Source organism: Giardia intestinalis, chromosome 4 (assembly GCF_000002435.2).
Source record: "Giardia intestinalis strain WB C6 chromosome 4, whole genome shotgun sequence".
NCBI lineage: Eukaryota > Fornicata > Diplomonadida > Hexamitidae > Giardia > Giardia duodenalis.
In genome coordinates, this window is record NC_051859.1 from 1391813 (window position 1) to 1412786 (window position 20974).

At 51.0% G+C, this 20974-nt stretch overlaps 6 protein-coding genes across 6 annotated transcripts; 1 reads left to right on the forward strand and 5 right to left on the reverse strand.

Moving 5' to 3' along the window:
* Nucleotides 1–4: 4 nt before the first annotated feature.
* Nucleotides 5–10258, forward strand: GL50803_0096732 (uncharacterized protein; the record flags this gene model as incomplete). The annotated part of the gene is made up of 1 exon (XM_001706005.1): nucleotides 5–10258. One exon carries the CDS (start codon nucleotides 5–7, stop codon nucleotides 10256–10258), a length of 10254 nt encoding a protein of 3417 aa, XP_001706057.1.
* Nucleotides 10259–10543: 285 nt separating this feature from the next.
* GL50803_004046 (uncharacterized protein) lies at nucleotides 10544–10912 on the reverse strand (the record flags this gene model as incomplete). Its single annotated transcript, XM_001706007.1, has 1 exon — nucleotides 10544–10912. One exon carries the CDS (start codon nucleotides 10910–10912, stop codon nucleotides 10544–10546), a length of 369 nt encoding a protein of 122 aa, XP_001706059.1.
* A 98-nt stretch (nucleotides 10913–11010) lies between these two features.
* Nucleotides 11011–13533, reverse strand: GL50803_004044 (RING-finger domain-containing protein; the record flags this gene model as incomplete). Its single annotated transcript, XM_001706008.1, has 1 exon — nucleotides 11011–13533. The coding sequence occupies one exon, from the start codon at nucleotides 13531–13533 to the stop codon at nucleotides 11011–11013; it is 2523 nt and encodes an 840-aa protein (XP_001706060.1).
* A 44-nt stretch (nucleotides 13534–13577) lies between these two features.
* On the reverse strand, nucleotides 13578–16769 carry GL50803_004043 (Serologically defined colon cancer antigen 1; the record flags this gene model as incomplete). Its single annotated transcript, XM_001706009.1, has 1 exon — nucleotides 13578–16769. The coding sequence occupies one exon, from the start codon at nucleotides 16767–16769 to the stop codon at nucleotides 13578–13580; it is 3192 nt and encodes a 1063-aa protein (XP_001706061.1).
* A 294-nt stretch (nucleotides 16770–17063) lies between these two features.
* On the reverse strand, nucleotides 17064–18638 carry GL50803_00112017 (uncharacterized protein; the record flags this gene model as incomplete). The annotated part of the gene is made up of 1 exon (XM_001706011.1): nucleotides 17064–18638. One exon carries the CDS (start codon nucleotides 18636–18638, stop codon nucleotides 17064–17066), a length of 1575 nt encoding a protein of 524 aa, XP_001706063.1.
* A 12-nt stretch (nucleotides 18639–18650) lies between these two features.
* Nucleotides 18651–20969, reverse strand: GL50803_00112018 (uncharacterized protein; the record flags this gene model as incomplete). The annotated part of the gene is made up of 1 exon (XM_001706012.1): nucleotides 18651–20969. One exon carries the CDS (start codon nucleotides 20967–20969, stop codon nucleotides 18651–18653), a length of 2319 nt encoding a protein of 772 aa, XP_001706064.1.
* Between the last annotated feature and the right edge of the window lie 5 nt (nucleotides 20970–20974).

Below are 20974 nucleotides of genomic sequence, written 5' to 3' on the forward strand. Positions count from 1 at the left end.
AACGATGCAACTCAATCAGTCTTTCTACTTCTCCATGGAGTCGCTATTCAAAGACTTAACCGACGTGCCGGGTGCAGTTGAGCGTTTCAAAACCATATATGAAAACACAAAGCTAGAAGGCTATAGCTACTTTGTAATAGCTGGTCTTTCACTGCTACTCAACTTGCCCCAGGTTCATCCCGATTATCCCGCATTACAACTCTTTTTTGAAGTCTCCCGTTTCGTCTTGGAGACCATGGAAGCATTACAACAGTACGTTCGTACAATCCATTACTTTATAAGCAATTCCTTTATAAGTAATTCCTCTGCTCCAGGGACTGTGGCTCAGCGCATATTGGACCTAACTCGTTTAGATACTCAAGTCCCAAATATAGGCGTCATCACCGAATATTTGATGATGGTAATCTCCATTCCTGACTTCCGCTCTCAGACCTCGTCCGAGCAGGCCCACGCAGCTATTACCAGCTTACGCTCCCAGGGAGAGGTGCTGGCCTATTTGTTCTATGTTGTGTACTGTCATAGGGATTCATATTCTATTCAATGCGGAGAGCTTTTGAAGAGCTATATGAGCCGTGGAATGCAGCCGTCGCCTTACTTGAATAATCTTCTGACGCATGCCATTAATTACTACGTTGGACCAAACTACCAGATTCAGCAGGGGATGGCTATTTCACCGGCTTATTCTCAGTCAAGTCCGATGGGAATGCAGCAGCGCCAGCTCCAGTGTACTCCACAATTCAGCAACGCCTTGTATAACAAGGATATTGCCATCATCGTGCTCAATGTGGGACCAATTTCTATCAATGATCGTCACTTCCTTCAATATGTATTAAACATTTGTCAGCCAATTACGACAGTGAAGCTCGTACATCTTATTATGGCTTTATCCTCTGTTGCTGGTGATCCTTGCAAGTACATCAATCAGTTGAATATGGCGTACTTCATCCAGACCTATCTTTCATCTGTGAAGATGGACCAGGCATACAAAGAGTCACTGCTTAAGCAGCAATACAGCCAGTATCATATCAATGCCATCTTTTCTGTTCTCAGAAACGGCAAGGTGGATGTTCAGTGGAAAGACATTCTAAGTATTTTAGAGCAACAAGTCACGACAATAGATACGTATCTTGCACAGACCATTATCACCGCCTATATTGGCTATTATATCGATAGCAATCCGAACATATGTCTTTGTGCAAGTTGTGCGAGTACATTCGGCTCTCCTTCTTGTGGTAACAATGCTTCTAACAACGTCTACATTCCCCCGCGAGCACGCCAAGCAATTGATAAGCCTTCTTACTCTCCGGTTTTCGGCCTATTTGACTATGTCTTTCGAGATACCGATCGCGGTGCAAACTACCTATACTATTTTGAAGCCAATTTCTTCATAGGTTCAATTATCTACTTCAACCAGTTGGTTAGAGTGTTCAATAAGATGCTTCTTACCGACGTGATCCCATATTTGAAGGAAGGAAAGGAACTCCCGCCTCAGTTTGAGCAACAGTATATCCCTTATTGCAAGGTATTCTTTATTTTTTCGCAGATTTGCTCGCCTAGGGTTACCATCGAAAAGGGGAACATTCATCTTGTCAAGGGATTTCCCATTCTAGCTGCTATGGATATGCTTTACTACGCATTCAAGCCACAGAGCAACTTATTTCATCCTTGTCTATCTCAGAAAAGCGGCGGGATATTTACACCAGACCTTCTAGAGTATATCTATGATGTCTTTAACCCGATCAACTTAACTTACCCTGGCAATCCGCACCTTACTCCGGCATCTTCTCAATCCTATAATTCGCGCGCGTCGAGACCAGAATCGTGGATCTGGTCTTCTCCCAATTTGGTTAAATCAATCTTCCGGATTTATCCACTGGTTGCGCCTCAGGTGAGAACCGTTTTTAACGACATTTTGGGTCTCAATGGCAATCGATCTCAGTATGGTCCAGATCCAATTTCCCGCTGTCCAGATCAGTTGCTTGTTACACTCACTTTTGCTGACATGGATATGTTGCCTGTTCTACAAGATTCTGACCGGCAACAACAGCAGGTCAAGAAGCCTATTGCCCCCCTATACCTTCTCGCCAAACCACACGAACTAATCACAAAAGCGATGCTTCGCGTTTGTACCACATTCCTCTTACAAAAGTATCTCTTCAAGGCAACAAAGCAGCAGACAAATCAAGGGTATATCGACGCCATCGTTGCAACAAACCCAGACATAGTTCTTTTTGCCTGCGAAGTTTTTTGGAGACGGAACCCAAATAATATGGGGAAGGTTATTGATGTTATTCAAGAGCTGCGTCTCATTGAGCCAATTGTACGCACCTGGCGGTCGTTTGAATTTGTCTGCGATGCTGCAGCATTTGCTTCCGGGCGCGAGTTTCTCAATCCAGCCCTTTTCATAATTAATGCAATGCAGACGTACGGGCGCACGTTCGCTGAAGAGTTCTTAATTTTCATTCTGAAGAAATCCTTGCGGACGCTACGGAACATTGATGGAAAGACTATGCGTGAAATGTGCTTGCTCCTTACTGAAGAGGATGTCAAACTTTGTAGCATGGTGCTGCTTCCCTACGCCGGGGATCAGTCTAGATGCAGGCAGAACATTACTGATGCCACCATAAGTTGGAATGGCAATTTATTGGAAATCTTGGACATCTTAGCCAAGAAAGAGTACAGTGACCAGGCTGCAAAGCTCCGTTTAATGGGTTTGTTAACTGAACCGCTAGTGATCACTGCGCAAGGTAATAGCCTGCAGACTTATCATGACATGAACTTCTTGGACATAGCGCTTACTGCCGTGTTGCCTACGGCGTACAATCAATACAAACTTAGAGCTGAGCAGTATATGCTATCGTCTTCTCCAATAACAGAGTCTATGCAGCTTGTTTTCTTCAAATTTTCCTATGCATACAGAACATATTTCAAACTAGCTTTTCCCGAAGACACTTATTTGGAATCTTTGTTCAGGCTAGTTGAAAAGGTCATTAAACATTGCCTTCCCGAAGCAGAGATTATAGAGAAAAGCCCCATGGGCGTTTTCTTCGATGTCTCCACCACCGAGCAGAACATTTGGAACGAAGCTACTACCACCCTCCAGAAGTATCTACAAGGACGGCTAAGCTCTGACGAGATGGTAACGATGGCTGCTACTAGGCAGAAAAACTCCTGTTCCACATTGGCCTATCAGATGTCGTATTGTACGCTTATGCACACGATTATTGAGCTACTCGATACGCCGGTACGATGTGCGGAACTTCTCGGCATAGGTGAACATGATGCCATGCTAGCTACAAACGCTAGTCGGGACGAGCTGGGTGTTATGCAGGAAACTCCCCTTCTTCGGGCAGAATTATCTCTGGCAGCGCTCGGTGGTCTGCTGATGGGCTCTGGGGTCCTGTCTGATGTCTTTGTTCCGCGCTTGTGCACACTGTTACTCAAGCATCTTAACTCCACCGTCCCCTTTTTTAATGAAGTAGGCATGGAACTGTTATGCTGCTTCTACAAAGAGGTTGATGCGGTGGAAAAGGACTCTGTGCGTTCGCCAAAACGATGGACAGCTACCTTTTCACATATTTATAACACTAGGTATTTCACCGAATTGTCTGCAAAGAGATATGTACCGCTTTCGGCCGAAAAGCAGAAGTATTGCGAGAAGATAGAATCCGAGCGCTTTGGTATAATTGAGGAGACCCCCATTGACGTGATCATCGATCGGCTCTTCGGTGATAAAAAGGCTGCGGATTATGATCTGACCAAAGTGTACCAGACATTCATGTCTGGAACATCTCTCAATGCACCGACCACACAGGGTCATGCTCCTCAGGTGCTTTATTCTTCTGCTTCCCAAAATCTATCCATTCATAGGGAGCAGGACAAATCTGTGCCGCATCTGCCCGCACAGAACTGCTTTGCAGGCTTACTTTCGCGATACAGGCACCGTATCTCCCCCACCTTGGTTAAAGCCATGGACGACATCTCAGCCATGTCTGTAGTTGTTGCAAAGCAAAAGTACGCCCAGTTTGTCACAAGCTTGTTGGGGGTTCTGTCAAACGGCTCACAGACTTCTCTGGGAGAGCTCGTTGCGCGTCTTCGGGAGGACGTGGTATTTCAGCAGATTCTGTCCTATTATCTTGTGTCCACCTCTTTGTCCTCTAATGATGGAAGCGCCGTTGGCGTCAGCTATCGTTCAGGATCCTTTTCTGCTCAGGCATCTCTTTCGACTGTCTCTCTAATCACTGATATAAATCTATATCTAAGGAATGACGCACTCATAGACAATCTCGCTAATGTAGCCATTTTATCCAGTCGGTTAGTCGATTTGTATGAAGCCTCTTCTGTGAAACAGAGAGTCAGCCTCAAGACAATGCTTTTCCACTATTCGTTGGTTATGTTGTGGGATCTGGTTGACTCCATATTGGAAGCGGATGAATCGGGTATTCATAGTGAAAGCTTGGGTAGAAACGTCGGCACTTTAGCACCTGTTGAGAGGCAGCATGCACACGTGGCACTATTGGCCAAGCGATATAAGAGAGCAATAACCTTGGGGCACTGGCTGGGATTTCTTGTGTTTGGAGCAAGATATGCTCCTCTAAAGCAAGACATTAACTTTCTAGAGCTCATAGATATTAGCGCCCATAGAGGGACCTTTATTCTTCTGGTGGTTTTCTTCCGTAGCTTCCTCCGCCACTCTCTCGATTCCCCCGGTCTCCCAGCGACCTCTGGGCTTGTGATCATGATAATCTCAAAGCTCTATGACACACTATGTAATATTAACCGGTTGACAATCAGGTATCCTGTCTATCAACTCGAGATTGCTACGGCTTTAATTGGAGATTTCCAGGAGGAGGCGTACACGTGCCTTGAACACACTAAGTTGTATCAGCACAACATCACACACAATTCGTCTCTTCAAGGCCTGTTTTCTTCTTCTGAACTCATCTGTACCTCTCATGTCAACGGTGACAGGACAGAATTGGCTCTCAAGCCTCCTCCGTTCAAGTATATTGACCCCGCTGCAAAGACGCGCCAGGCAAGCAGCATCAATGGCTTGAACATGCTACGCTTAGAAAGGTCCTTTAACCCTCTATCTGATACTCCCTGTCAAGCATATTGCATTCCTCCACACATCTTTCGATCAGAAATGCGGCTTGGCGTTCTTTGCGAGATACAGCGTAATGAAGATCCTCAGCAGACGCCTTTTCCTCTCATCCTCTCTTTCCTAACTGCAAATCCGTCTCTTTACGCCTTTTTTGAGCGTGCTGTTCAGATTATTTGCAACATGCCCGAGCTGGTTGAGGGAAAGAGACGTGCATGTTTCCATGCTCGTAACTTAGTATATACATTGCTCCAGGAGTCGTCCCTTTCTATATGCTCACGTGGGTCGTCAACGCCATCTATGGCATCTATCAAGTCGCAGACAGGGCCTTCCTCTTCTTCTGGAAAGTCCTCTCATCTTCCGACGGTAGCGTCCAATATTTCGCTAAAGAATGCTAGCTCAGATGAGACAAACCCCAATTTTGCATACGTAGCAACAACTTATATAGCGACCTCTCTCTTTCGAGCGTCTGCATATACAATTATTTGCTCAAAGATCCGACTTCTGCTGCATAAATCCTTCTATTGGGTGCCTACAGCAAGAGAGGAAGATTTGCGCTTACAAAGGCTACTCGAAGACACAATTATAGAGGGACTGATCCGTCTCGCCGCAGAGTATGCGCTGAGTCTCTTGCACAAGCAGATTAGGGATTTTAGCGAGGTCATTCTAACATCTAAGAAAGATCGCCAAATGAAGTTTACGAATGCATGCAACACCTCAACTCAGAATCAAGAGGACTCCGAGTACAGTGAGCTATCTTACCAACAAGGAGATACATTCTCATTGCAATTTCTTGCCCCGCGCGCTGACACCGCCTTTACGACAAATAGCACACCTCTTTGCTGTGAATCAACTCAGAAATTCTCAACGACCTCAGTAGTCAGTACCGTTAACAAACCGGCCCTGTCCTCAGATCTATTGAGAAACTTATGCAGCATGTATGAGCAATTGGATAGCTGTCATAGACTGAAGGGTGATATGACGATTTTACGTGACTTAGCCCCTTCTATGGGCCACAGAGTCACCACCCTGTATCCTTACGTTATTAAGGGGGATTCTGTCATGTTCTCCGTTCCATACTCCTACTTTCAGTTGTATCCTGTTGAAGCCCCTTCTTTAATGAGGGGGGTGTTCAGCCACAAGGATATAGAGCTTATTCTTTCAGTTGTCTTCGGATATAAAATTAATGTACTATCGAGCAAACCCATATCTTTGAGCTCTCCTGATTCTGCCAAACCAGATGCTCATCAAATGCTTCACTTGCAGGTAGTGGCAAACAGTTTGGCTGCGAAAATGAGCACCCACTTTTCCTCACTCAAGTGGACCGACTCTCGCGTGATCAATGGGATTTTGCTCAGTACGTATTCACAGGCAGCTTCTATGTTTACGGCTATAAATGACCAGGTTCCATTACTGCCACATTTGGAAGGGGGCTCGCGGAGTACCTCGGGCTTTACTAAAACAGATATGCAACTCAGTATGTACAGCAGCCTGCTTGTGCTCGGGCAATCCATTTCACAAAGCATGGAGAATATGCCATTGGACGGCTTGCCAGATATTTATTCTCTACAGATTGATCATCCTGTCTTGATACCCTTACATAGCATCCGTGCAGCTGCCAGCCTTTATGGTCGGAACATGTCGACGCAGACGAGGGGAGCGTTTGTCTCTTTTATTCTTTCCTTCGGAGAATGGGCTATTTCTCATGTTAGTCTAGATACATCGATGGGGATAGCTGAAGGATCTGGTGACTGGAAGCCTGCCTTCGATATTGCCAATGCCTTTCAAATGAGTACGGTCATCTCCTCTAAATCTGATCTTCAGTCCTTGGTGTTTAAGGATATTAGCTACTCAGAGATTCTAGACCCTCTCCTGAGTAGCTTTGCAAAGGTGGCCACACCGTCTTTAGAGCAGGTAGCAGGTAAAGGCTATCGTCCCTTTTTTGACCTACGCTCCTACTATAGCCAGGTACAGTTTATCGATTTAATTTGCACAAGCACTAATGATGCTGCGGCTCGGCTCAGGCGACACTTTTTAGATATAGAAAAGCCTCATTCCGAAGAGCTTCTGAGTCTGAATTTCTTCAAGCATATATGCACATATAATTTGACGACAGACGTTGCTTCTTATTCCTTAAATAGCTCCCTGCCGGTGGGACTATTTAAGATCTTATTGACCGTTGCATTTGATTTAGATATCCCAGAGCTATGTCTTAAGCTCCTAACCCTGGTTAAACTCCGCCTAGTAACCACCATAGCACATGCGATGCTTTGGGAGCTGTTTCTCGCTGGTATCAATAAGGGGGAACAGTGTAGGACTGTCGATTCAACCCGGTTTTGGTTTGCAGATGTGCTAGCTATCTTTGGCCTAAATCTAGTTAAGTGTAGAATAATTCCAGAGAAGATTCTTGATACAACCATTTCTGGTGCGTTTAAATACATATGTAACTATCTGAATAGACACTACGAGAAACGACTCTCATCTTCTAACAGAGCTTATTTGGCTATAATCCTGACAAAGCTAACCTCGGAATCTGGAGTGTACTTAGCAACATGTTGCCACGACCTTGTTTCTGCTATTTCCAAGATAGTCTTGGGTCTCTGCTTCACCGGCTCCATCACCTATCTACCTTCTTGCTGCAATGCCTCAAGCCTTCCGATGATTTGCCACTTTTTAGCTGAATCCTACATCAACACGCTTGAGACCATCTCCTTGCTCCAAGCACAAGAAGACCAAGCCTTGGGTGTGCTCTCCTGCTCCAAACTACCACCAGCCTTAGAGCGCTTGATGCGGCTCTTTGACATGGTAGGTGATTGTTCCTCAGAAGAGGACGATTATCTAAACCTCTATAGACTATTGATATCGACAGGGTACAATCCTTTTTCGGCACACGGATTTTCTAGCAATCAATCTGACTTCTTACGGGTGCTTATCAAAACCCCTTCTTCAGACGGTGCAGAAAAGTGTACTATTGAATCACAGGTTCTCGATCAGTTTTCGCATCTCGAACATCTCCACAACGCCATCCTGGAAGATATGGACCTGACCCAACACTCTGCGCCTCTTTCTCTTTCAGTGCTGGCCTATAAAATGCTTACGCACCTGATTACAGTGGTTGTCCCTCAGCTTTCTGACACACTTTCCAAAGAGGACGAGTACAGCCTTATGAGCCATTACATTGCACGCTTCAATGCGTTGGGATACTTTATGGGAGATACAATCTCCAGCCTTCTTATTGATGCGGTGCTGCACAAGTTGTTGAAGCGCAGCAAGGGAAATAAGCTGTGCAACATGGCCAATGGCCTGGGTGTCTTCATCTGCTACCTCATCTACGCCTGCCCAGAGCACAACCTTTCATGCAGCTACAACAAGTCGGCCGTGCTGGCACATTTCCTTGAGAGGCTTTTGCGGTTTACTTCCTACTTAACGAGCTTTAAGTATAAAAACTCTTACAAGCTGCAGGGGCTTATGAATTTTAGAAGTCTTGACCTTTTACCAAACATGACATTACGGACAGACAGTGGCAAGGCAGAGTCTCAGGATGTCGTTGTCGACTCTGCCTGCATTACACTCTATAGAATCCTCACAGTTTTGTCGGCTAATTTATTTAGTAAGAGCTCGCCTGTATTCGCTTACAGACACGATTTTATCTATGTATTGACTCACTACCTTCTTTATATAAGTCCCCAACAGAGCATTTTGTTCAATAACCTGTTCCTTGCAATCATCTCAGAGTCATCGTTTATCGATGCTGCCCTCTCGATGTCAGATCTCGATGCTCTCTCGTACTGCAGCTTTAGCTTAGAGTACGCAATACATTATGCTGCAAGCACCATACCGTCAACCCTCAACAATGTCGGCAGTCCAATAGCTGCGTCCTCAGCGGCAGCAGAGGTGACTAAGGAACTATGGAATATCTGCGCTGACGTGGGGATAGAGTACCTACCCGGCTCGTCTACATCATCCGGACACGCAGAGTTACTGCTAAGCTCATCGGCACAGCACCACCTTCTACAAATGAAATCAGATCTTTCCGTTATGAGCCTCAACGCCATCCCGTTGTCCCTTAACCCTGTGTACAACCAGTTCTTTACTGTCCAAGTGGGGAATCCATCATGGAAGCACTATCTGCGACTTCTTTGTGAGGCACTTGAGTTTATTCAATTGACCCCCCAGATCCTGCGCCAACTCAATACCACCGACGTGTACAATGCAAACAACTGCTTTGTTAAGAGTACACTGCGGTTACTTGAGCTCTTAAGACACGATTTTCCTTCATTTATTAGCTTCTACAAAATGCACCTTGCCTCTCGGATTTCGTCCAATCACAAAGCACTTCGGTGTTTCATACTCTCTGTGCCAGGCTCACCATTAACACACTATCAGATTGCTAACTCAATGGATTTGGATGTTGTCCGAGATGTTAAAGAGATTTGCCTTGCCCCGCCGCTTGCGGGCTTTCACACCGGGCTCGCCACCGTTCGTTCTCCGAGCCAAGTCATTGCGGAGTTCTCTCACAGTATCGTGCCGGTAAAGTATACGATGCAGCGCCATGCTCACCCAGCCGCTGCAGCACACGATTCCTTCGTCATTCGGTTGCGTGAAACTGGAGCGTTGGCCCAAATCAATGAGCTCAGAAAGCTTGCAGCAAAGGGGACTCAGTTTCTGAGGACGGGTAGTGTGAGCGATCTACAAGAAACTAAGAATAAGCTAAACAGAGAACAGGCCTCAGCACTTATAGAAAAGCTGTGTGCGATCTTTGTAGCTAACGCCGCTGATCAATCCGGGATTAGAGATATGGTGTTCATATACTCGTTTGTCTTCTATGCCTGTAGTGAGCTCTTGAGTTGCATTTTAGCTAGCCAGCGCGCCCTTTCTGCCCCTGGGGAGATGGTAGTATTTCAGCTCTTTGAGCGTCTGCTCCAACACCAGAGCGTTAGAGAGTATCACCTGAAGCACGTTCTTCATACGCTCCTGATTCATCTAGGGGAGCCGAATCGTATATCCTATATGTTTGCCTTACTCCTTCGACACTTGATAACAGTTGATCTTCAGCTACGGAGAACCTTAAAGGAATGTGTCGAAGAGATAAAGCCCGCGGATCCTCCGTGGGCCTTACGGATACTAAAACAAGTAATAAGTGAGGGCGGATCTTAATGTGGCAAGAGATATGGAGTGAATTTAAAAGGAGCATGATAAGTGTAGTGTGTCGTAGCATTGCTAGAATGTAAGCGTGGAAGCTTGACTTCGAGGTCTCCAATAAGATATACTTCTGTGAGCACACAAAGATGATATGTATCAGTGAGCTCAGTACTCATCAGCACATAAAGAATCTCACCCAAAGCAAGCCCTATGAGTCGCTCTAGTGTTTCACCTTGTTTCCCACCGCCAACAACCAAATCTGAAAGATCCGCGGACAGCGCATAGAGTAAACAAATCTGTTCACTCCAGCACCATTCCTGCGTCTCCTGTGAGGTGGAGCCGCTTAACACACGTGTTGCACTCAAATGCTTTTTGGCCGCCTGGAGGAGATTGCTGCGAAACTACCAGAATTGGCGGTTGCTTTACAGGCTCTGCGTTAAGGAATACGCTTCGTGAGGACACAGTTCCTTCTTCTGCCGTTACCTCCAGCCGTGTCTCTGCTTTAACTTCGATCCGTGCGTAGCCCCTGTCATTCATGACCAGCCTGATGTTGGTGAGCTTTCCTTGGGCCCCCTTTTTCGACAGCAGACCGACCTCCTCCTCGCTCAGCATGATGAGCATAGGCTCGCACCGCTGGACGTCAGTCTGAGGGAAATCATATCTGTACATAAAATTTACAAAAAAGTTAACATTGAATTATTAATTGGTTGCTTCAGCTAGTAATGAGCAGAAAAAATCCATTCTCCACTTACTCAGCAGAAGATACTTTAGTAGGCTGGAAGTGGCAGTGCCGCTCGATCAACTGGACACTGAAGGGTCTCGTCCATCCAGCGGCGTAGACAGGCAGCATGAAAGATGTGTCCGCATGGGGTAGTCCAGAGATCCCGATCAGAATCAGCTGACGACTTCTGCTGAGGTGGCTCTTCCTCTCCTGACAACTTTCCTGATGTGTTTATGTCTTCCAATATATCTTTTATCGCTTGCGCGTCCAACTCGTGTGCCTTTTTCGATGACTCAGAGAAAAGGTTAATGTGCTTTTCTGTGAGGGTGATATAATCAAAGCAAATACTGCAAATAACACATTCAGATACGTCTTTCGGTTTCACCATGTAGAAGCAGTTCATGAGGCTGCCTTCAGGATCCCTGACATCAGTGTACAAAAGAGCTTGCTGACAGGATAGTCGAGACTGTAAGTACGTAGTACACGAGGCAAGGGCAGCCACAGTCATATCTTCTGAGTATAGAGAGCTGTGCTTATGTAAAGGATTCATGCAATAATGCTGATAAAACTCGCTCTCTAGCTGTAACTCCTCACTTGATGGTAAAACAGTAACTGTTGCTTGGTTAGAGTATGCACGAATGGTAGAGCTAGGCTTCTGGAAATATGACATAACAAACGGAAAGGACTGCCCGGCATCTGATTCAAGTCGCGCCAAAAACTCACGTGGCGTCTCTGCTTCTCTCCGCTGATTGCTTACGTGGTCAACGTAGTCAAAGTCTGTAAGAACATGCTGTGAAAGAAGCTTATTAGTGTATGTGTATATGGAGTGAGACCCTTTGGCGACAAACGCTTTGTATCGATTCTTGTGTGTAGCCATAAGGGCCAGCATTATAGTGAGCTGTAGAAAGACCCAGAAAAATAGAAGATACTGGTAGAACGAAACGGTTTCGTACCCTAGAAAGTTCTTCGGATAACAGTAGAAGTACCATATTGGAACCACGCGAAGGATTGTTGTGAAAACTACGTACGTGTACGTGTATCCCATTGTAGGAGATCGTATTTTATACATATGATAGCACTGTGGGACCCAATAAGATGACAAGAGAAGAAAGAAGTAAAAGAGAAACTTAAACGGGATGTACGAGCTCACAATCATAGATCCGAGCATAACCAGGTAGAATATGCAATATATTTTTATTCCAATCTGTGGATTCTGACCTCTGTTTCTATCTATCATCATCTGCCGCTGTTTGAGCATAAGAAGCTGGATGTCGATGATGAGACATATGATAAAGAAAGCGACCGCTGCAAGAAGCAGAGGACCTAGTGAGTTCTGAAATTCAAACGCGTAGTTGACCCCGTTGATAGCTAGAAGTGCATCAATCGTCGTTTGCATCACAATGGATGCCATAGTCAGCTGAGCAAGTCGTACTGGAGAAACCAATTTTGTCAATGAATGTGCACTAAGAACGGCTGTGAGAATGGCAAAGATGGACACCACTCCTCCGTAGACCATCGCCTGAGTCATTTCTTGAGCCGAGTTATAAATAAGAGAGCGTGTCTGCATATCAACACAGCACTTCGCTGAATAAAGCCGATATTCTATTAAGGGAACTATCTCCTCAGTGGTACTACCGGCAAGAGGTCTGCCTTCCTGCCGAATCTGGGCCGCGAAATCCGGTGGATAAGTGTGGCCTTTTATCGGCCTTGTTGTGTTAGAAATGCTGAAAAATAAGTAATAGTCGCATGCATTTGGGCGTTCCAAATCAGACGAATTCGAAGTCGTACAAGTCTCATTAAATTTGAACTCTCCTAGCATATCATCACTTGTCACATATGATGGCCATGGTTCATCACCATTAATATAAGCATCCACTTCTGTAATATTCAAATCAAGAGCTGGCTGCTTTGATAGTGACGGTATAATCAGCTTTATCAGGCCTTTCTGCTGAGACGGATAGTAGTATCCATAGCCCACAAAATAGTGTGAATCGCTGTTTATGTAGGATCCGTTCATCAAATAGATAGCCGCACTAACGTTGCGGGGTTGTGTGAGAAGCTCGCCACTGTCTTTTTTCTGCGAATAGTACTCAGTTGTCCACGTCAAGTCGAAGATACTCGCAAGCATCATTCCACCAGCTGCCCTATCCGGACTGGGGGTATATAGTCTCAGAGAGCCAGAGTTTCCTTGGGCAACGCTCCAATTTCCCCTATATGAGGTTGTTGCCGGCCCCAGCTTCACATCTATATAGTCAGGTGGGCTACTAGGTATCTCTCCCTCTTCCTGTAATGCAGAAGAGCGGCTAATAAAGAAGGGCTTCTGAGAATGGTAATAATCGTGTGAGCCAAGTCTACAATACGAAGGGTTAAAGAAATATGGAGCTCTCTGCACAACGCTGTGGATTCTGGAGTATATAGTTCGGAGAGAGCCTGTCCACCGAGACTGATTAACCACGTTTAGGTGCCTCTTGGAAAGCGAACTTGTTATAAGCAGCTCTGTCCGAATCGGGTCTGCAGAACGCATTGCCAACGTGCCCAGTATTCCAAAGGAAATAAGGTAGACAAGCATTTAAGTCAGACGTTTACCCTTTTTTGGAGCTTGAAGCCAGCAAATTATTTCTTTGTTTTACAAGATTGGACGTTCATAGACCCTGGTATCCCTAGTACTATGGCGTGCTCTGGAATCTGCTTGATGCAGAGCTGCTCGTAGCGGGAGAGCTCCAATCCCTTGTCATCCAAAAGCATCTTCTGCACTAAACGATGGGTCTTTCCCTTTGTTATGTCACCAGGAATTATTCGAATGACACCGAAGAAGCGCTCCACTACAGAATAAGGAGCTATCATAACAACCAATCCTGGCAGCTCACCCTCGGCAGGCCTTTTCGTGCTAATCATAGCAGACACGCTTAGCGAGGTCACGTTTTGCTCCCCATTGCCCTTGTCGATATGCTTTTGAAAGCCGTCTTGATCTTCTTCTAACAAAACCTCACCTGAATGAATAACTGTGTCACCAGTAGTATAGGTAAACGGCGGAATAGAAGCGACGCTTTTCCACATAGTGGCTAATACAGGCGAAATGTGTGCGTCAAATAGAGTCTTATAGTCCTTACTCATAGAGCTGGTAGTACAGGTGTTCTTATTGTGACCTAGAATGCCACAGAGACAACAAAAGTCCGAAGAACAGATACTTCCCTCATCCCCGGTATCGTCCTGGGAATCCTCACCTCGCTGAGCCGATATCATTTTCTTGTAACTTTCAGCCTCTTCCAAACGACCTTCTGATATGAGGCGCTTTATCTTCGCTTGCTGCTTCTGTACCCTGATTTTGGCTTGTCGCTCCTTTTGGAGTCGCTTTCTCTCATCCTTGTTGCTGTCTTTTAGTACTTGCTCCGCAGTGGTAACCTGAGATTTCTGCTTTTGAGTGCTAAGAACCAAGAGCTTACCGGACTCGTCAACTGTCTGCCCTGCGTCTTCCGTAGTACAGATTATGGATTCATTTTTATCGCTATATGCTACCTGCCATGGCGGCGGTGCCTCTGAGGCCGGATCCATGACATTTGCAGTATCGTACCTCCACAAAAGTGCCACACCCAGTTCTAGGGGCTGTTGGGGGATGAAGTTTCGCTTTCCACGTATGACAAATGATCCCGTTCCAATATACATGCCGGCCGGGGCTGTCTTAGAGACCTGGTCCGCATACACCCAGTAAGACTGTGTCCCGACCTTCTGTGCCCACATTTTACTATGAATAACTGTAAACGCCCCAGCTTCCAGCATTGTCTGCACTGGAGGTACCCATCTTAAGACCGTATTCTGCTGAGGTATATCTGTGGTGGTAAGTCGAGGAGCTTTGACGATGGTGCAGGCTGCTCCATGAGCTTCAGAGTGGACAAATATATCGTTTGATGACATGAACTTTTTAACCAGCAACTCATTGGATTGAGCATCCCTGCCCGATAAAACCAGATATCCATCAGTGCTAAAGAACCAGTGAAACTTTTCAAACCAGAGTGGTGATCGCTGATGCTGCAGAGCGATTAGCTCTGCATCAGTCTCTTTCATAACACTATCTATATCCGCAGTAGCCTTCTTTTCTACTTTATCAAAGTAGGCTGATGAGTGCCCGAGGGTTCTCTTACACTTCTCCTCTGCAGCTTTTGCTGCCTCGAAGAGTGTTTTAGCTATTATGTGAGCGGTGGTTCCTGCTGCTCCCTTAAAGGGAACATCTACAGAGATAACTATGGGTTCCGTGGGATCTGACACTATCTTAGTATCTCCACACGAGCCGCACACTTGCTGCTCGTTATTGTCTTCGGTCTCATTACTAGCCTCTAAATCTAAGATCCCTTGCTTTTCTGTTGCTCTAAATTTGCTTAGGGCTAAGAATGGTGTACAATCCGTGTAGCACATATTATGAATATCAGATGCAAAAATAGATATATTAAAAGAAACAAGCTTCCGGACTACATCTATTGAAGAAATAGCCTCCAAAAGCGGGATGTCCGTACTACCACAATTCATCCAAGCGATGACATCGTTCCATGTAATGCGTCCAGTCTTAAAGAGGAACTCCATTTGTTTAGTGAGATAGTCAATCTCAGTGGCCTTCCAAAGAATGCACTCCGCCAAAAGGCGTTTCTGTGTCGCTGAGTTGAGCAGAGAGGCCATGCGGTCCTCTGTCGTGTCTTGTGCATGAGCTATTGTCGACTTGGCCTTTTGAATCAGTTGAGCTCTATTTTGATAAGCCCTTGCAGTCACTAAGAAAGAATTATATTCATCCAAGGTCTTGTTATAGGACTCATACTCCCTTATATCTTCGGCTCTGTACAGCGCTCCCTCCTGGTAGATGGAGCGTATATCAAAAATATGATATTCTGCTACACGTATAGCGGTCATGATAGTATCATCCAAGTCCCCCTCACCCGTGTCAACGATGGCCAACTCGTCCTCCCGATAAAAGTAGATATATCCTTTTGATAAGAGAGAATCAAAAGATGATTTGGCGGCCTCAATAAGACATTTCAGAACGCCTTCGCAAACCTTCCAAAGCTTTATCACAAGCTGCTCGTCCTCTTGGACTGCTTTTGCCTTGATGCTAGTTTTGCAATTAACTGCCCGCAGAACAATGGCCGATGCAGATCCGCCAAGAAAGAAGTCCTTTGCAAGCGCCGCGCGAAAAGATGCATTCTGGCCCTTCTGCTTGCTGGCTTTGGCAATGATTTGTCTGAAGTGATCAAGTGTGCAGAGCTTCTCTATGTCCATAAGAATAACGCGATCATCTCCATGCATACTAAAATAGTTTCCACCCACGTGCTGCCCAGGCATTTTGGATTGTGTTACCAGAACCTTATAAGCCTCATCTGTCAAAATCAAATTTCCGCGTCCGTACAACTCAACTATCAAGTATCTTTTCAAGTCGCTGTTATATCGGCTAAACTCCAGGATGATTACACGATCAAAGTAGAACTGACTGACTCCTGTGCATATCATATTGCATATTTCTGTTCTGAGCCTATTTGAGAACGCCGTAGGCGGTATCGCCTTGCTCCAGTCAAAGCGTGTAGCATGCATATAAAACCCCGGCTCTATTATGATTGACGGCTTCGAGTATGTATCTATTAGTGTCTGATTCTTTGTTTGGCACTGATCAATGACTGTAGTGGATGCATGAAACCGAAGAAGATAGGTGGTCTTGGAGAGATTTGTAACAGAATTAAGGCGTGTATTAACCAGAATAGCCGAAAGCTCTTTAGCCAAAACAGCTACATCAAAGGATGACGGGGTAAGTTTACGCGAGACAGACATAAATTATCTCAATTTTTTAACACGTTAAGATGTTTGCCTTTGTGCGGGTCGCCAATAGTGCCATTGCACATGTAAGACCATACGGAGACATTAGCTATGTCGGAAGAGAGAAAAGCAGTAGAGGCAAAAGTTTTATTTGCGACAAGAAGGCAGATCAAGCGTCCTGAGGGATCCTCTGTCGTCTCCACCTGCTTCACGCCGTGCTCCGGTGGGCTGGCACTCTGCGGTCGGCTCGAGCGCCTGCGGGCCTAGGTAGTAAATTGCCATCAGCGGGTCCTGCTCGCGGCCGCAGACCTATTGCCTGGGAGCGGGGAGCTCCACGTCGCGGCCCTCGAGCCCGGGGGGCACGCGGTCGAGGACGGCGACAGATACGCCGCTCACGCCCTCCTCGCGCAGCGCGCTGGCCAGGCGCTTCCTGAACCACTTGGCGGAGCTGGCCTCCTTGCCCTCCCGGTACTTGAAGCAGAAGTAGAGGGTCCCCCCGCCCCCCTCGTCCTGCACGACCCGGCTCAGCAGGTTCCACCACAGCAGCGGGCGGTCCTCGCCGCACCAGAAGCCCTCGCGCCGCCCGAGATCTCGGTAGGCCTCGGGCAGGTGGGCGACCTCCACGACGGGGCCCTGGGCCGCCTCTGCAGGGCCCCCGGCGCCGCACCAGACGTCCCCGGGGTCGAGGGCCGCGAGGCCGGAGCAGTCGCCGGGCACGCGCCCCTGGACGGCCCGGATCCCGACGCCCCGGTCGCGGGCCCTTCTGCAGGCCTCGGCGAACTTCTGCAGGGGCGCGGCGTGCCTGAAGCCGATGTACATCACGTACTCCCCGGCCTCCTCGCCGTGCAGGACGCGGTCCGGGGGCGTCTTCCCCTTCAGGACCCCCAGCCCCCGGAAGCCGGCCCCCCGGTACGCGTCGGGGATGCCTGTGAGCCGCACGACGCAGGCCGGGTCGCCGAAGGGCGCGCCCGCCCGGACCTTGGTCCTCGTGGTCCCGTCGTCGGTGTTGAGCACGACGCGCCGCTGGGCCCTCTTGATGGGCGGCTCGTCTGGAGGCTCTCCCGTCCCATCGGAGGAGCCGGAGAGCTCGACGTCGCTCACGGCGGGCGTCCCATCCACGCGCTCCGACAGCGTGCGGAGGTCGCGCCCGGGGGCCTCTGCGTATGCGTAGACGCTGCTGCGCCGGAGGGCCGGCCCCACGAGGAAGTTCCGCTGGCAGACGGAGTAGGCGCAGAGGCACGCGGCGTGGGCGGTGGGGAAGCGGGCCGCATAGCCCCGCAGCGCCCGCGCGCCCTCCCCGAGGACGAACTCGGAGAGGGAGACGCCCTCGGCGAAGACCGCGAGGTCTGCCAGCAGGCCGTCCCCGGACCCGGGGGCGCGGGGCACGACCCAGAGCGTGCCGTGGGCCTCGTGGGACTGCGGGAGGGACGAGAGGGCGCCGAGGCTGCTGAGCGAGACCTCGACCAGGGAGCCCGCGATGGCGCCCGCGGCCGGCAGGGGGGTGCGCGGCGGCTCGCAGGCCGGCTTCTCTGCATCCCCACCGGGCCCGTACCGCTCGAGCAGCCGGCGCTCCCTCGGGTCGAGCGGGCGGCTCCCCCGGGCCTCGGCCTCCCGGCGGCCCCTCGCCACGCCGTCCCCCAGCGCCGCGGCCCGCCCCTCCTCGACGCACAGGCTCCTCTGGATGGTGTCGGCCAGGACGTCCGGGTCCCCCGTGAGCTCCAGGGTGCGGGCCGCCAGCCCGAAGAACGCCAGAAAGGTCCTCTGCTCGAGGCGCACGTTCACACTCAGCATGCATTTACGGACCCGGGCGGCGTACAGCGCGTGCGCCCCGTCCCCTGGCACGGCCGGCGGGGAGAGGGCGGCACCGGCGGGGCCCGCGGACATTTTAAGGAGGGCCTATGCCCCCAGAATGCCGCACTTCATGGCCAGCGACGCGTGCGGGAACTCGTCCCCGTCGGCGACCACGCGGTGGTTCGTCACCGTCGCGACCCCGAACGGGACGAGGTCCGACGTGATGACCTGGCCGTTGCTCCGCAGCCGGACCAGGCAGGACAGCCCGGAGGCGCCGAACGCCCCCGCGCAGATCTGCGCCCACTTGGCCGCGTCGCTGACGGGGAGGCAGACGTCCGGGAGCCCGACGGCCCGGAACCCGTTCGCCAGCAGGACGTGGATGAGGGGCTCCTCCCTGTTCGCGCTGTCTCGCAGGGTGAACGCACCGTTCAGGCTGCAGAGGCTGTGCTCCAGCAGGCCGCAGACAGAGGCGATCCGCTCCCGCGAGATCGGGAGGGCCAGGTAGAGCGGGCCGGCGGGCGGGGCGCTGGCCAGCTCGGAGAGCGAGCGGATGTCCGCCAGCCGGCCCTGGGCCCTCCTCGGCGCAGAGGGGTCGGGGGGCGTCTGCGCCGCGAGCCGGAGGTAGTCCAGCAGCCCCAGCTCCGCGACGGACGAAAAGTAGTACTGGAGGCGCAGGAGCCGGCAGCCGAGCACGAACCTCCGCGCAGCGCGGGGCGCCGCCAGGAGCCGCCGGAGGAGGTGGCCGTAGAAGGCAGAGCCGTCGTCGCAGTAGAGCCCCGGCGCCCTGCCGGAGGCGAGCAGCAGGGGGCTCCGCCTCGAGGGGAGGATCTTCTCGGCGCGCGGGGCGGGGAGCCTCTGGAGGTGCGGCACCGCGGAGAGAGAGGCGACGAAGCAGCCGCCCTCGACGTCATCGGCCAGGAGGTTGACGACGCAGAGGGGCCTCCCCGTGGCGGCGCAGAACTGCTGCAGCGCAAGGCAGCCGGAGCCCGGGTCTGCGGAGAGCACCTGGGACGAGGCGTCGAGGTGGAGCCGCGGCACGTAGAGCGGCCTGCCGCACCGTTGGCACGCCCTCCCGCGAGAGACGGGCTCCGAAGAAGGCTCCGCGCCGCCCTGGCCGTCCTCTGCCTGTCTGCCGGTGTGTCCGGGCGGGTCCGGGGCCGCGCTGTAGAGCACGTTGAAGGCCGAAACCGCCGGCCTGTGCTCCAGGAGGAGCGTGCAGGGGGAGCCCGCGCAGGTGCAGTAGGCGACGTCCAGGGGCGTGTGGGCGGCGCGGGCCCTGAAGAGCTGCCGCCTGTGCTCGGGAAGCAGCGCGGCGACGGTGTCGTCCAGCAGCCGGGCCAGCGGGTACGGGCCGAGGTAGGCGATCCTGAAGTCGGCGCAGCAGAGGTTGCTCAGGACCAGGTTCACGAACCGCGCGCCCTCCCTGCGGTAGACGTTGAGGAGCCGCGAGGCCGCCCGGTGCTGCTCCTCCGTGTAGCGCAGCACGCAGTACCTGCAGGCGGCCTGGCCTCCCGGGGGCCGGATGCCCTGCGAGGCCGGCTCCAGCCTCAGGTAGTGGCCCGCAACGACGTCCTGCTCCAGCGCGCGGAGGTGCGAGCGCAGGTCCTGCTCGGACGCGAAGGAGAGCAGCGTGGCGCCGAGGCCCGCGGGGGCGGGGGGAGCAAGGGCGTCTGCGAGCCCCGGCGCCGGACTGCCCCCGTACTCGGCCTGGAGGTCGCGGAAGGCGCCCGGGAGAGGAGGGGGCTGCAGGGGGCTCGACGGCCGGGCGGCGGGCAGGCTACGGGGCGGCGCGAGCTGCGAGAGGGAGCAGAGAAGGTGGTGGATCTCCTGGGAGACGAGGTCCCTCACCGCGGCCACGGTCCCGGGGCGGAGGCCGCGGAGGTGGCCCTCGACGCTGGCGAGGAAGCTCCGGGCCAGGTTGTTCGCGGCGCCGTACAGCCCCCCGCCCAATGCCCCGGCCGCGAAGAGCAGGGAGACGGCGTACGAGTGGGGCCCCGGGCTGTGCTGCAGGTGCTCGGAGAGGGGAAACGCCCGGGCGGCGCCGACGTCAAAGTTGTGCACCTCGTTGAAGAGGAACTCGTTCACGCGGTCGTGCACGGACGGGGCCCTGGAGGGCGGGGCGGGCCCCAGCAGGCGCGGCCGGGCCGGGCGGGGGAGCGAGCACAGGGTTCCGACGTAGACGCTGCCGGCCGCCCCCGTGGCCCCGAGCTCCTTCACCCGCCAGAGCCCGGGGCGCGCGCTCCCCGCCAGCGCGAGCTCGTCGTCGAAGGCGAGCTTGATGGCCTGGGCCGTCTTGCGCAGGTCCTCCTCGGCCAGGCGGCGGCTGCGGCTCACCCAGCACCAGACCGGGACGGGGACCGCCGAGACGCTTATGGAGAGCTGGACCTCCTCGACAAGGCCGGTGTCGATGAACGCATAGCGCATGCCCG